This window comes from Platalea leucorodia (genome assembly GCF_965183815.1).
Source record: "Platalea leucorodia genome assembly, chromosome: 1".
Classification (NCBI taxonomy): Eukaryota; Metazoa; Chordata; class Aves; order Pelecaniformes; family Threskiornithidae; genus Platalea; species Platalea leucorodia.
In genome coordinates this window covers 56,648,085-56,664,447 of record NC_138823.1, presented here as the reverse complement: position 1 = coordinate 56,664,447, position 16,363 = coordinate 56,648,085, and the positions used below count along the sequence as shown (strand labels likewise).

Below are 16,363 nucleotides of genomic sequence, written 5' to 3'. Positions count from 1 at the left end.
TAGTTCTGAATGTAAAAGATAAAACAATATAGGACAAAAGGGATGGAAGGACACAAAAGGAAGGGAATAGGGCACATAAAAGAGAAATTTTAATACACCAATAAATAAATAAATAAGATAGTAAAAAAAATACTTTTTTTTTTTTTTTTTTAAATCCATGGAAAGCAACAATGCAACTGTTGATAAAGAAGCTACACAAATCCGCAGAAAAAGTCTTATAAAATATTGGGAACTCCCATTATGCTTATTGCAGAATATATTATAAGATTTGTTTTCACTGCTCCAAGAATATCCTCACACAGTACACTATACTTTATTTAGCAGGAGAAGACCAATTTAACGTTCAGGAACTTTGAACGTTATATATTTTTAGATATTCTTTATCTTGTGGTAACAGAAAACTTTTCACAGCTGTGCACTTGATGTTTGTACAATTTGAACAGTAATAACTTCCCTAATAGAGAAATAATATCAGTTTAAGAAATTAAGTTTAGGTAGAATTTCATGTATGAAATTGACTGTTAAAGTCAATTAGGTTTTTGGCTTTTTGTTTTTTTTTTTTTTTTTGTTTTTTTTTTGGGGGGGGTTACATTCTGAGCATTTTGTTTTCAAAGTCTGTGGAATACAGATATCTTCTTTTGCATTCACTTTCTCGTCATGTTTTGGTGTTCTTCAGCAGCTAGAAACAGAACATCTGTGAATTTCTTGTTATTAAAAAAATAAAAAGCAAAACTCTTCAAGTGGCTTCATGTTCAGTTATCTTTATTAAATAACTTTCATAACATGCAGGCAAATCTATCTGGACAACATCGCTTTCAAGATTTTCCTTTTGCAATGTAAGCTTTTCACCTAACGCTTTAAAAACCTCATTTAAAAATAGCCAAGTTATGTGAAACAGTGATTTAGGTGTATTTGAGCACTTATTTGTAGAAAAACTTAATGAAATTCACTCACAGTACTTAAACATACTGGCATGAGAAACATCAGAATCACCAGCAATTATTTTAGGAGAACTTATGCATGACTTTATGTCCCAAGGCAACCAATAATGTATCTGTTGTTGGTTTGTTGGGTTTTTTTATTTGGATAAATTACAAATTCTCAGTTAAGTAATTTCTAAATGTTTTAGGAAAATAAATTATTAAATAATGTAATGTGGATTTCTCAAAACAAATCATGCCAAGCTAACAGAATATTTCATTTGGTAAAATAACCACCTTAGTGGATAAGGGAAATAAAGCAAAAAGACCAAATTCAAACTTCAGGGTTCATGGTTGTCTGGTTTAATGTAAAACTCCTATCATAGTGCAAATTGTAAGGAATAACAGGGTTAAAAAATAGGACCATGCAAAGCTAAAATATGAACTGCTTGAAATACATGCTTCTAAGGAAGTGATAAGATATGTGATATGCAACAAAAGACTAATATGCTTATTATCAACAACTGTAGAAGACAGGTCAAGATAATCAATTCTGTAGATTATGAAGTTAAGAGAAACAGAGTTACTAAGAACTGTGTGACTGTGGTAATCTGACTGAAGTTATTTTAAAGAGAAACACATCATGATTGACTGCTGCTTCCTATCCTCAGTGAAAGAGAAAGATTAGAATGTGATGAAGAGACCTCACAGTATACTGTACACTGTAGAGATATCCAGGTACTATTGTGATACCTAATTAATCAAGTTTATGGCATAATTATTTAACCAAACCAACACACACATACACACACACACAAACCCACCTCCACTTTCCTGCCTCTAGCCCAAACAACAGTTAAAGAATCTTGTAACAGTTGAACAATAAGTCCAAATCCAGCAGGCAGTAACGCAGTGTGTGAACAGACCCTTTAACAGCCCCACTACCCTCTGTAACTATGGGAAGCACAAGTATAGAAATTGTGTTACTATGATGTACACGTGGAACATAAAGAGGTCAGTTGTTTTGCTTTTCTGGATGCCAATTAAATGCTAAAAGAAATATGACTGTGCCATATTTGGACTACTTTAAAGACAGAAATTGAAGGGGTCAGAAAACAAAACTGATGCTACTATAAACAGAAAATCTGGAGAACACAATTTCCAAGGAAAGATCAACAAATTAGCACATTCAGTGTAATTGTAACTCTTGTTGTTCTTCCTGAATAATCAACTATGTAACAAGACTACAAAAAAAAGCCTATGCTTATCTTCACAATGAAAAGATTTTTACAATCTGCAGTTATGTTTAATTATTATGAAAAATTAACATTTCTCTCTTCAGACTAATAAGGTGGAGAAAGCAAACAAACTCGTCCTTCGCAAAAGTAGCACTTGCCTATTGTTCTTATTCTGATAACCACATCAGAGGTTATGTACAAATAACCAGATTAATTAAACAAAACTTAAATAGTGCTATTTAAGTAGTCTAAATAAGTGATGGCTTTTCAATCAAATTATGTTTTTGGACTGGGAGACTTCAAATCAGAGAACTTATTAAAAAAAGGTACGAAAAAAGCTTCTCCTTCCACCACCAATTCTACCAGTCTTAATCAAAGCTTGCATGTAGAATCCTTCAGAAGATTAACTTAAATAAGGGTTAAAGCTATATAGACTATTGCTGCCTGCCAGAAAAGGACCTGGGGGTGGTGGTTGACAGCCGCCTGAACATGAGCCAGCAGTGTGCTCAGGTGGCCAAGAAGGCCAATGGCATCCTGGCTTGTATCAGGAACAGTGTGGCCAGCAGGACCAGGGAGGTGATGGTGCCCCTGTACTTGGCACTGGTGAGGCCGCACCTCGAGTCCTGTGTTCAGTTTTGGGCCCCTCACTCCAAGAAGGACATCGAGGTGCTGGAGCGTGTCCAACGAAGGGCAACGAAGTTGGTGAAGGGTCTAGAGAACAAGTCTTATGAGGAGCGGCTGAGGGAGCTGGGCTTGTTTAGTCTGGAGAAGAGGTGGCTGAGAAGAGACCTTATGGCTCTCTACAGCTACCTGAAAGGAGGCTGTAGCCAGGTGCGGATTGGTCTCTTCTCCCAAGTAACAAGCAATAGGACACAAGGAAATGGCCTGAAGCTGTGCCAGGGGAAGTTTAGGATGGATATTAGGCAAAACTTCTTCACAGAAAGGGTTATCAAGCACTGGAAGAGGCTGCCCAGGGAACTGGTTGAGTCCCCATCCTTGAAGGTATTTAAAAGAGGTGTAGATGTGGTGCTTAGGGACATGGTTTAGTTGTGGAGTTGGCAGTGCCAGGTTTACAGTTGGACTCGATGATCTTAAAGGTCTTTTCCAACCTAAATGATTCTATGATTCTATGACTGTTAAAAAAAACCCAAAACTACACGGAAAGGATAAAATACATCCTGGAACTGTAATGGACAGTGGGAAGAATGGAGTAGAAGCACGTATTTTTTCAGAACCTTTCTCATGATGAATTGTATACACAACCTTTGACCATTTCCCTAGAATACCACTACAGATTTTCACAAAATATCAGAGGAAAACTGGGATTTTTTAAAAAATTATTTCATTTTTAAACACTAGCACTACTAGCTAATATGAAGCTTTTCATCACCTCTTCTTTTCCCCCTGTCTCTGGTTACACTCCCGTTTCCAAAATCTTACTTTCTTCCTTTTCAAATAACACTTGCCATTCTCTGTACATAGTTGGCAGGGAGACACTTCTGTCAGAGGTAACAGTTTAGTCCAGTGATGGCAAACCTCTTCTATGTCTAATGCCAAGTTTGTGTCAGAAGTAGCACTGCATCTCATGATCACCGATGTCAGTCCTAATCCATGTCAGTGCCAAACTCTGCACCAATGTAAGCAGTTAATCCCCACTGGTCTAATCTAATTGTTAACGTACAGAATCAGCATTGTAAGAACTGTTTTTTCATCCTAGTCATGCTCCTGCCTCTAAAGTTTATGGAAAGCTTATGTACCAAGTTCCTCATCTGTGAAACAGGGTAGTTGCTCTTACCTACTTACCTCAGCAGTAATGAAACGGACAAACAAGCTATGACGTTTGCTACAGAGTAGTTAAAACCTATGTGCCTTTTATTGTTACATTAAGTATTTCTTGCCCCTACTTGAACTGTTTATTTCATCTCCTTGCTACAACTTGTAACAAAAAGATTTTGTAGTGTGTGCATTGTCTTTTTGTGCATGTCTAAGTGCCTAGAGTAATCCATCTTGTTTGTGGCAACTGTGACAATAGATGCTATAGCAAGAGAAACACAAAAAATTATGTTACCTTAAAAGATGCTGTGACAATGAATTATTTAAAGTTGATGGGGGTGGGGAGAGATGACAAAAGATTTCCAACACAGAAAACATTAAATAAGTGCTAAATATTACTTCTAAATATATTTGTTTCCATTATGAAAAATGGTTAGGGTCTAATGCCAAGCAATAAATTGAACAAAGCAGATGCTGGGAGCATACTTCTAATTTATACATGGTCTTTTCAGAATCAAGTGGTATCATGAATAGCGTAAGACTCTAGAATTCTGTAAAACCACTGAAAACACAGATCTAAAGCCAAGAGCATTCTTTTGTAATGTGACTATTTCAAATTTGGATTTCCTACGATATTCTCTTTACAGTAACAAAAATATTTATGTAATATCCAGGAGCCAAATCTTCTGCATGAAATCAATCCTGGACAAAAATGAGACATGTACTGAGGTATATACTTTATCTTGTGTTTAAATCTAAGCATATTAAGGGAATTACCTGTTTATGAAAATATTCAAATATACAATGAGCACTGTATAAGAAACTGCAGTACTGAGCCTCTGACAAATTTGGCAAACTTGCCTTCTGGTGGCCTTCCAGAGGGCACGGATACTGTCTTGCTACCAACAGAACTATTACTGAACTAGGACATAGATAACTGATTACCTAAACTCAGAGATGACTGTACTCTTGGAATACATCCAGACCCCTCCATCTTGATTTGAAAAGAGCCATGTTAAGAATGGTATTTTAAAGTCTTGAAATCAGTTCTAATAGCATATGCTTAAGTTAGGAAGAACTACCAGCCTGTGCAGAAAAGGTATCCTGAACAGATCATAGGAGCTTAGACGGAAAGAAAAGTTCACTCTCCATGGCTAGTTTAGTTTCATAACCTCAGCAACCTTTTCTCTTATATGGAGGACAGTACATTTACCACTCTTTCCCACTGTCCCTCCCCCAAAAAGGCGGCAAAAGGCTGACAGCTCTGTCTCAAATCAAGGCACTTACATATCTTTTCATCAGTTTACTTGTTTAAGCAAATGAACCTCAAGAGATGGCAATGAAAAGAAAGATTTATTACTAAAATAGAAGCAACAGAATGAGGTTAGGAAACAACTGGAAAATGTAGATAAACTATGCTGGCATGCTAGCTCTTGCTAATGATAGGATGAAAGCCTATCAGACCGAGATGCAACAATCAGAAGCAAGCAAGCAACTTTTATACTTAGTATCCTTTTTTATAGGGAAAAAATAATCAATATAAAAACCATAATATACAGTTAATTAAATTAGGACGTATTTTACCAACAAATAATTAGTTAAGGAAATAAAAAGGTTCTACCTGTGTCTGAATTGCGATCTTCATTTCTGGATGGACTAATAGTAAAAGGAAGTTTACGTTTCATGGAAGACTTTTCTTTCATCTCCTTCCCCATATCACTCCTATCCACTTTTGGAGTTTTGCTGTAGGATGCAATCTTGTCCTTGCTCTAATATAAATAAAAAGTATACTAAGTAATTTTTGCATAAAGCAGAATAGTCTTACAACGTATACAGACTGAAAAGACTGCTATGAGAGAATGTATGTGCATGTGTGTATGTATGTGTATTATGTAGTTTATTCAAAAACTTCTAAAGTAACCTTACTAAAAATAATCAATGTCTTTTTTTTTTTTTTTTTTTTTTTTTTTTAAGATGAGTGTCTTCTGTGTTATTTCTACTTCCAGATACATTACCGTAGGAATGTTATTCACTATTAGAGCCTTGATTAATAAGCAAAGGAACAACACAAACTGGACAAGAATTTGCTAAGTCTTAATGACCATCCCAATTTCCTTCCCTGACCATAACATAACAATCACATTAAAAGCACATTAAAAGCCCACACTGCAATTCAGACTGTGAACAGTAACACAGTAACAACAAAAAACCCTCTACCATCCCCTGCTTCCACCCCCACCCCATAATCCATCCATACAGAGCTCCCTTTCTATTTCAACAAGAATAATAGTGTAGTGTTTCATTTTCTAAAGCAAAATTTACTAAGAACTTAGAAAATCTATGAAGAAACATTTTTAAAAAAATGTGTGAAGAAACATTTTAACTGGTATCAAATTTGGAAAAAACAGGTATAAGCTATTTGAAATTTTTAGTTGCATAAATCTGGGATTTTTGGCTCATAAAATGTATTTCAAGATAAACAGAGAAAAACCCGAACTTGAAGCAAGCTGTTAAAAGATTTATTCTGATTAGAGGAAAACTAGAAAATAACTCCAAGTAAAGGTACTGTTCTCAAGAGCACCTTTTCTTTATTTAAAAACAAGCACAGGTAAGAAGAGTAGTTTGACTGTATCATCTGACACTCTGAGTTTAAACTGTTGCCAAAGGAGTAGACAGAAGCGATTACAAAAAGAACCTGCAAACAAAGTCTACAATCTTCAGACAGCAAGTGTCTGTACCAGGGAAATCACAAAGAAGGGATCAGTCTATGTCAGAAGAATTTCTGAAGTAAAAGGTTGATGCCCCCAGAGAAAATCTATCTTCACTCTGAGTTTGGAAACTTAAAAAAAAAAAAAACAAAAAAAAAACAACAAACCAACAAAAACAAAACAAAACAAAAAAAACCAAAACAAAAAAACGCTCCAAAAAACCAAAACCCCAAACAAACCAAAATGCAGAATAAAACCCACACACCAAAACCAGCCCTCCTCCAAAACCCCAAAGGAAACAACAAACACCCCCCGCAGCCTTTTTCTTACATGCTAGAACAAGAAAATCTAAAAATCGAAACCCCCTTAAGATTCCCCTAAGCTCTTGGGAGGTAAAATGTCTGTGCTATTACTTTTGAAAGAAGCTAATCAATCTAACACAACTGATCATTTGCAAATGCATCTGTAAGTTAACAAGAGCAGATCCAAACTCCATTAAGCCCATTCCGATCTCTTCCACTACAGGTAAGAGTTTCTCCACTTCAGCCCAATCTCACCAAGAGCTCTCTCATCCCTTGTTCCAAACAATCCAATTATTTCTCATATGTACATATGTAAATTTCCCACAATATGATAAAGTGGTATTAAAATTCTATTGCTTTCTCTAGAATATTATCCTGTGTTAGGTACTATGCGATAGAAAGGATCAATTAAAAATAATTTAAAATTTCCTAAGCAGGAAACATTGGTTTCAACTTGTCCTGTAGAAAAAAAGGCCAACTTTTTGCGGTTGGTAATCCTTACGAATCACCACTTTTTTTGGTACTAATCAGTAAAATACATTGGTACGTGCTCACAAAGAGATACAAGCTGCTTAAATGATTTTATAGCTTTACATTTATTCTTATTCTTAAATTGTATATATGCATTATGTTAAATACTATGACTGATGCACTACTTTTTTGATAATCACTGAATATTAATTTTGTGATGATCTAATTAGGAGGAAAGACAGTTCAAAATGCATACTTCCAGAAAAATAAAGATACATTGAAAATGAAAGAACAGGCTCTACACAGAAAACACAGAATCTGAAAAATGAGAGTGTTTTGTTCCTTTGCTATTGTGCAAATAAACAGCCACCACCAGCGGTGAACTTTTCAGCCCAAAAGATGCAATGAACAGGGTGTTTGAGAAGTCTGTACAAAGTAGTCAATGTTATTTAGTATTTTCAGTGACAATGCTGAAACAGAGATGCGATTAGATATGCAGACACCATCACAACCAGGAGAGAGGGAGAAGCAAAGAGCGCTGGCAAAGGGAAAATAAAATTAGAGAATTTGAAAAACGGTCGAAATACAAAACGGGAAAAGCCAGCATAAAACCAAGGTTCTACAAATTGAAAAAAATAATTAACTGTACAATCACAAGACCCCACATTAAAAGCCACAAAACTCTTAACAGCCTCCTGGATTCAACTGCAAGTAAAGGAAGGCAAGAGGAGGTAACAAGCCCTGAAGGTTACAACAGGCATTTCAATTTAAAGAGTGAACGTTTATTGTTCCAACTACTCCTGGTCACTGCAACAGCATGGACATCTCTTTTTCAGGGTCCAAAGCAAGGTTCAAAATTCAGCATGAATAGGTCTACGTATTAGTTTAATGTGATCCATGGAAGCAACCCAAAATGAAGTTGACATCTTACAAAGCAACCTGTAACTTAGAATACCTGTGGACTTTTTAAAGAGGTTCATTAATCTAAAGTGAAAACTGCTAATCAAATAAAACACCGAAGACATGATAATGTTCAGATACATAAACTATTGCTGCAAAGAGAAAAGCATTACATACTCTCCATGTCCACTACAGTTAGAAAACATTTAATGGCTTTAGACTGCAACAGGAGACATGCAAAGGCTATTTATTCTTCTACTAAGTATCTAACTCTATGCCAATCAGCATAATTAAGCATGAGAATAAATTGCCCAAGGAGACTGGAATTTCCATCAGTCAAGGCTTTAAAGAAAAGGTCTGGCAAACATCTGTCAAGAACTGAGTACAGCTTATTCTACTCTGGGGCAAATGGATGAACTGGATCTGCATGTCTCAACATTTAATGCATGCCTCACTGGAGGACGTAGTAACAAGGAAGAATTTCCTTTCTCAACAAAACCATACTAGTGGGCTATGATGAGGAACACATTTTTTAATCTGTTCAACAGAAACTGTCTCAGAAGGCTAACAAACAGCAGTCTGGACAATCTCTTGATATGCCATTCCAGCTCTATTGTCTGGTACCGCTACAATCAATAACAATACACAAAAGGAGACAAGAGTGCCATATAATCTAGCAGATGTACTAAGCCCCGGGAGAATAAGCATTCTTTTTCTGCCTATCAAAGATAATTACATACTGAAGCGTGTTCTGCATGGTATTAAAATGGCTTTGGACACTACTGTTGGACTCAGAATTCTAAGAAGGGAGTTAATTCTTACAAACCCCAAGTGTGTTTCTCCTTTGGACAACATATCTATCATTTATTTCCTGAGTTTTGGCCACGTAAGTTCTAAAGTATAAATTCAGATAAATTAAAATTTCATTATGTTCTTATCTTTACAAAATATCTCGTGCAAACACTAAATGGTCTATCTGCTGTACATACTCTTACTTTTTTTTTTTTTTTTACTTATTTTATGCTCCCAAGATGAGCAGCTGAAATAAAAATACATGTACCCTAAAGCATATAGGATATAAACTCAGCTTATTAACAGGATTATTCCTAATGATTTTTTTAAGCTCTCAGAAGACCCGAACACATAGCTGATTCACATAGCTATTTACTGGTTGCTAGAACAGCATAATAAGCATTAACTTCCACTTGACGAATATGAAAGATTAAGTCTCATAACAGTAACTTTACTACACTGCTCAGTCAACAGCTAAGAGTGCACAACCAGTAAGAGCTAAGCATTGTGTCAACTAGGAAAAACAAATCCTGCAAGTGTTTTTTCTTTTATCTTAATATATTAACCATTGGAATAGTCTTACACCATACATTTAGGCCACTACAGTTTTTATTTTGAGAAGAATAAGGAAGTTTTTAGGGAGTGGTATCCTTTAACATTACTGTTCATTTGGAAATGCAGTGTTTTGTGTGAACATTATTTCACATTAGGCCTCCTGTGCCTACAATGCATCTATGAACATGTAAGGGAACACCAATAATTAAACTACCTATTTTCTGTTCATTTACAGTCGTGGAGATTAAGCTCCACGAGTCGTTCAAAGACATTTCTGCTTCAATAACAAAGCGAACACAGAAGCAAGTAAGAGCGCATTTACATAGCAAAGTGCAGAAGTGGTTTGACTGTACTATTCTGCAGAAAAAATAAGAAGCCAAAGCTACATGAAAAATACAATTAGAAGGCATTTTTTGTACTAAGGACCACTGCAATTATCTGAATGTTGACGACCTCAGGGGCCTTCGCCTGGGGCTGCATGGCTAGAAGGCGCGTCCCCTGGGTGGTGGATAGGGGATCCCTCTCTGGAGGGTGCACCGGATAAAATTGAAGAAGGTGCCGCGAACCAACGCAGCCTAAGGGAAGGCCACCCTGACAGAAAAACCACTGGCCCTCCAAGTCATGGGGGTTGGGCAGGAGGCCAACTACCTCCTCCCGGGAAAAAAATAAAAAGTTGCAGAAACGACGAGCATCAACTCGGAGGTGGAGAAAATCAGTAATGAAGTGAGGAGGCGGAGATGGAACTGGATCGGTCATGTCTTGAGGAAAAAAACAACAGAAGACTGCGCTGTGGCCCTTGGGACTCCAGAGCACGCAGCCGCAGACCGATCGAAGTGGAAGAACGATGTTCGCGCCTTGTGTGCCTCCTGGCACTGAGAGAATTCAGATCAGAGATTCAGATCAGACGACCTCAGGGTCTTTTCATGCTACTAGAAGACCCAGGCATCTCTGATGGCACAGTGAATGGTCACTCATTGCTCACACAATACTGAGAAAAGTCTGCGGACAAGAGGTATTTTCCAGATTAATCAAGACACTTCCGTATCGAAATGCCACTAAAGCAAAAATTTTACTTTAGTATCCCTTTCACCTGCAGCATCAGTTACACCTCCTTACATTAATTACATTAGGTTAAAGAATCCATAACTTTTTCATAAGAAGTCCTAATGCCTCAAAGACTATTGTTTTTAAATTCTTCCTGAAGATATTTCATTTCAAATTATTGAAATTAATATGATTTGGCCCGATCAATCTTCACTTCAGAGTTTTACATCTGTGTGTGTAATACAGATTTGCCTTCATGATTTTATGTTGTTCAAACTCAAATTTTACTCTTACCGTATTGTTTGTTGAATTTTAAATAACTTTCTAGGCTGAATTAAAATGATTACATTATGGCAATATTTTATTTTTTCTAATACAGGGGAAAAGATTGCAGATTATTCAAGGGCCAGCTAAGCACTGCTGACAATTACTTGTCCATGTGTTAGAGAACAGTTTGTGTGACTGTTTAAGTGACTATTTAACATCTTAATCATGTATTCAATTTCCTCAAAATATGACAAAAGCAACCGAACTGTATTTATTATGCTAAAAACCTGAATACAGGAATATTAACTGCAACACTTGTTTGGTATCAATCTAATTAGTCCACCATTGCGTATGTCCTTGGTCAAACTTCCATCTTCCCCTGGATTTTAATTTTCTAAGTAATCCTGCCTTCACTGGCATCTTAATCTCCAATACCAGGCAAGGTAGAATCTCAGCCTAGCACACCGGTCCATACTTCTAATTCCTGTACTGGTGATCAGTCTCAACACCAAGTATTTCCTTGTTAGAACACCCAGCTAAGGAGAAACCTTCACCCAAACCAATATGACAACAAAATGGTTTTATGCGGCCATTAAAAATAGAATGTTAATTTACTCCTTTCTAAATCAAATCAAAATTTGCCATGTTTCCTGGTGGTTAAATAAATGACACCATGTTCACTGTTCTGTTCCCTGGAAAGAGTTATTCATATTTTCATATGGATTCATATCTTCTGGTGAAAGAGCTGCACATATCTGCTTCAGAAGATTACCTAACTTTGCAGAGATTGCAAGGTAGGGGGGTTAAATGGCTCAGCAGACATAACTGCTACTATTATTAGTAGATCAGAGGCAGGAGATTACTGGAGAAGAAGGTGTCAGGACAACCAGCAAATATTGAACTGGGCACAAGGATCACTGCTAAGACAGTTCCTTTGGCAGTGGCCACAGATACAACAGCCACTCTGGAGACCAGCACCGTTTTTCTACTATGGCAGCAAGCAACAGGGAGAGGAGGTGAGGGGGAGTCAGAGGTGGAGAGCAGAGGAGGAAAAGGGGCCTCAGAAGTAAACTCTTTATTTTAATTGGTTTATTTTTTTAAAACTCAGATTGCAGAGCAATTTGTATGTAAAATTCAAAGCCTACAAAGGAAGAAAGTAATCTGCACTATAAAGATATGGTAATCTATTTCTATATGTTCAAACCTACAAACAAATGCATTCCAAGCATTTCAAGCTGTACCTTTAGCAGAGAAACAGGGAAAAGCAAAACTTAAGAATTGACACATTCCACAAAACCTACTATTTTTGCTTTGATGAAAGTGAACAAAAGATGAAAATTCATTTTAACCTGTGTTATAGATTTTTTAAAATTGAAAACACAAGTAAAGCTTGAAAAAAATTACATAAGTCAATTTTCCTAGCGTAAGCAGCTATTGGTTGTCTTCAAGATTTTTCCTGTGTTAAAAGCTTTTTTCAGAAATACTGAAGTGTCAAGATAACAAGAGTTTATAAAGCCAGAAAATATTTTTTAATTAAATAAACAACCTAAAATCTTTACAAAATATAGCTTATTTACAAGTGTGTAAATAAAAAGGCAGTACTGAATACCACTAAATTTCATTGCAATAGCCTTCCTGTTCTTGCTGCTTGTAGGCGCCAGTTTTCCCCATTATTCCCAGTGTTGAATGACACTTCAATTAACTTGACCATATCCCAAACAAGGACCAGAACAAAACAATGACAAAAAACCCCAGCATTTTTTCATCCCCTTACTAGTAAGCCAATTTCCTTTCCCCATTTTACTGTTATCTTCCTCTTCTTAACGAAGTGGTTCAACACAGCTAGCAGAAACAACTGCCTTTGCCTCACTTTACTGGGACCCATAAAACAAACTGGAAAGAGACTAAAACTCTAATGTTTCCTATGTATGTTTTCAGAAGACACACAGTTTGAAGCAGACGCTGTATCTTCTAATCTTTTTCTATTTTTTCATCTCTCCCTGTCTTACATCCATTAAGTGGTCTTACAGAGACTACAGACGCCAACAAAATTGTAACAGCAAGTACGACCACACACACATACACAATCTTCTTTTCCAGAGAAAACAATTTTAAACATCATTTGGTAGATAAATGGATTCTCTCTCCTTAGGGTGATATATAACTCATCATTCACAATACTGAATATTATTCTATCTTTTGTTATTTGTTAGTACTACAGATAAACTCATCTGTTGTACAAGTGTTACTAGGCAGACAAAACAGAGAACTGGGTTAGTTGCAACTTGGCTCCAGAAGTTTGAAAATGACAGGATACTTCACATTTGTAAACAACAAACCACCCTTCAGTATTACTGAAGCTTGCATACTCCTTCATTCTCCAACACTTGAAAATGGATTGTACAGTTTTTGTAGTAGACTCCCTTGTACAGGAGTTACTCTTAACCCTTCTGCGGCATTTGGCTTTCAAGTCCTCCTAACAGAGGGAACAAGTCCCTGTGTTACAAAGGAATATAAGAAACTCATGTTTCTTCATTAGTCCGTGCTCTGTCACGGGCCTTCAGACACGTTTCATGCGTTTGTTACAGAGAGTAAGACACTGTAAAATTAAATAAAATATGAATCATTGTTCTTCTGAGTGTATAAAGACTTCTTATGATGTACAATATGGAAACTATGCACTAGCTTACATCAAAATAAACCCAACGCATCCAGCTTCATTTTGAATTAAGTTGCAAGTTACAATAAAAGGCATAAATTCTGTTCCCTAGTTTAATTTACAGTTAAAGCCATGTAAAAACTTACTTTTTTTTCCTGCACTCAAGATATCAGAATACAAATTCATATTTATTTATTTCTTCCCATTACAGTAACAAAAATTGTGATAAACACATGCTCTTCATTTCACTGAAATGAAATGGACATGAAAATAATTTTGTTACCTTTCTTGCAGTTGTTTTTTCCACCATGGTGCTATCACTGTCAGAATTTTCAACTTGAACTGTTTTTGTAGACCCAAATTTGGGCATTTTATAGCTGTTTAGCTAGCTGTATCTTGTATCAGTGGGTTCATCATGTGTCTGAAAAATAAACAACCGACATTATATAAATATACACACAACAGCATCCTTTCAGGACAAATGTTGTTACTGCAGATAGTAGCAGAGCTGAATAGTACCCCAAAAAAGATGACTAACAATGACACCTGACTTCAAGCATCCCACTCATCTGCAGCTCATACCTTGGGGTGAAAACCCTAAAGGTCTAACACAGCTACTGCTGGGGACAGCATCATCAGAAAACCACCGAGTCAGTTGCTTAATTACCTCATCCCTCTGACTTACCTCTTTGGCAGACTTACCACTTCTGGGTATTTGATGGTTTATTGGTTCAATATCTCATTTAATTTTATAGGTAATAAGACTGGGAGGATGCACAAGATCATTTCTAGCAACAGTGTGAAGAGAAATTAGGCTTTCTAGCCTGGGAAACTGAAACGCTGTCTACCCAAAATATTACAAAAAGAAGGTCAAATCTTGGTGATTTGCTATACTATTTGCTGGAACAAGAGATATATGTTAGAAGAAAATTCTAAAGCTTAGACCTGGAACTAGAAACCTTAATTTCCACTGTCTAGCAAATTAATTACATAAGCCATTGCTATATATATACACACGTATATAAAGCTCTAAGAGCTCTGTGGTGTTTCATCGCCAGGGTACACCAAGTAAGTGTCATTACAGATTCACATAATGGAATTTTGATTTATCCATGTTAGCTTCGATTCCACTTTTCTACTTCAAGAGAAGCAAAATATTTTTGATACATAGAATCATTTAGGTTGGAAAAGACCTTTAAGATCATCGAGTCCAACTGCAATACCTACCAGGGAAAGTCAGGTTGTCCTAAAAACTTATGTCAGGAGCATAGCAGAAGACTGCTCTACACTTTCAACACTGCCAGCAAGACACTTGAGTGCTTTTTTGCATTATTTATTTAGCATCTTGTTAAGAACTATAGGTTCTCACTACAAAGAAAAAAAGTTAAGATAAAGAAACAGGCCAAAATATCTTGCCAGCACACCAGAATTTTTACTGTGCAAACCATTAAGTATTATCATAAGTGAGTTTAGCAACAAAAGACTGCAAACAGTATCAATTCTGAATAACAAACAAGGAACAAATAACTAACGCATCTCTCCATGTTCTATGGCTCAGGCAACTGCCAAGAGAGGAGCTAAAATGAGACAGGAATCAGGCAAGGCAAACTCAGCTCGCTACAGTGCGGCAATAAAAGACCATAGAAGAAAACATGGCAGATAGTATTAGAAAGCTAACTTAAACAAATTTGTACCAAGAACCCTCATTTGACTTGGAGAAGCTCATGAGCCATCATCTTCACATCCCCAAAGGTACACTGGAGATTCTCATTCAATCTGCTCAGGCTTGTTAACAGACAAATGTGTTGTTAGGCTGCTACAGACCACTTCTCATAAATCCCAAAATATATGAAGAGATTTCTGGCTTAGCCAAGACTCAGAAGCCAATTCCAGCTGAGGGTGGAAACCAAGAAATCTAACACAGAAACGTGGCTTCCAGCAGGAACAGTGTCATAACCAAAAATCCCAAAGTCATCTGCTGAACTCACTTGTTCGCCTGACTTGCCTCTTCCACAGAATGAAGAGCTACTCTTCTAAGAGTGCCTAGGAGGAGAGGTCACATGAAAAGTAAAATTGCATTTGACATCACTTTAAAGCCGGTAACATTTTATGGATCTTTTTGAACTGATGTGATTACAGTCTTAGTGAATCTTGTAGTAATTTTATGTCTCAGTTAGACATTGTTTCGGGTATGACATTTCTATTGTTGCTTTACAGTTAAGAATTTGGGATCATCACCTAGCGAATTTGTTGCTGGTATAGGACCAGGGCCACTATTTTGGTTTGACACAAGTAACTGACAACAGAGACTGGTATTTTCTCTTTGGCACATGACTGAGAAAACTGTTTTGCACTCTAGAGCTGACACACAAAACTTTCACATTCAAAAAAAACTTCTACACTCCACACCACCACCCCACTGACCCATCCATCCCCCAGAAGACCTAAACTATGGAAAATTCCCTTACAGAATACTTGGCTAAGATTAATACCATTGTATACAACAAAGTAACATCTTACTTTCTTACTCTTCCAGATCAGAAGGGGAAGAATAAGACAGGAATGAAAGTTCAAAGTGCTCAATCCTAAAGTCAGAAAATTAGGAAATACTGCACTAAGGTCTGCTCTTTTCCTCCCTTTCCCCACACCTGAATTTTTTTTTCATTTTTTTTTTTTTAACACTAATCACAAGGAAGAGCTTAATTAGAAACTGTCTCACATACAATGACCTGAA

The 16,363-nt window shown here is 36.6% G+C and overlaps 1 protein-coding gene across 2 annotated transcripts in view; it reads right to left on the bottom strand.

Moving 5' to 3' along the window:
* The window catches only part of ANKRD12 (ankyrin repeat domain 12), a 48,100-nt gene extending 34,050 nt beyond the window's left edge, over nt 1-14,050 (bottom strand). For both annotated transcript variants that reach the window (XM_082316194.1, XM_082316195.1), the window contains exons 1-2: nt 13,913-14,050; nt 5,553-5,700 (exon numbers count right to left, since the gene is read on the bottom strand). In XM_082316194.1, the coding sequence (XP_082172320.1) occupies nt 5,553-5,700; nt 13,913-13,999 (235 nt within the window). In that variant the 5' untranslated portion in view covers nt 14,000-14,050. The remainder of the gene's footprint in view (nt 1-5,552; nt 5,701-13,912) is intronic.
* Nucleotides 14,051-16,363: the final 2,313 nt, after the last annotated feature.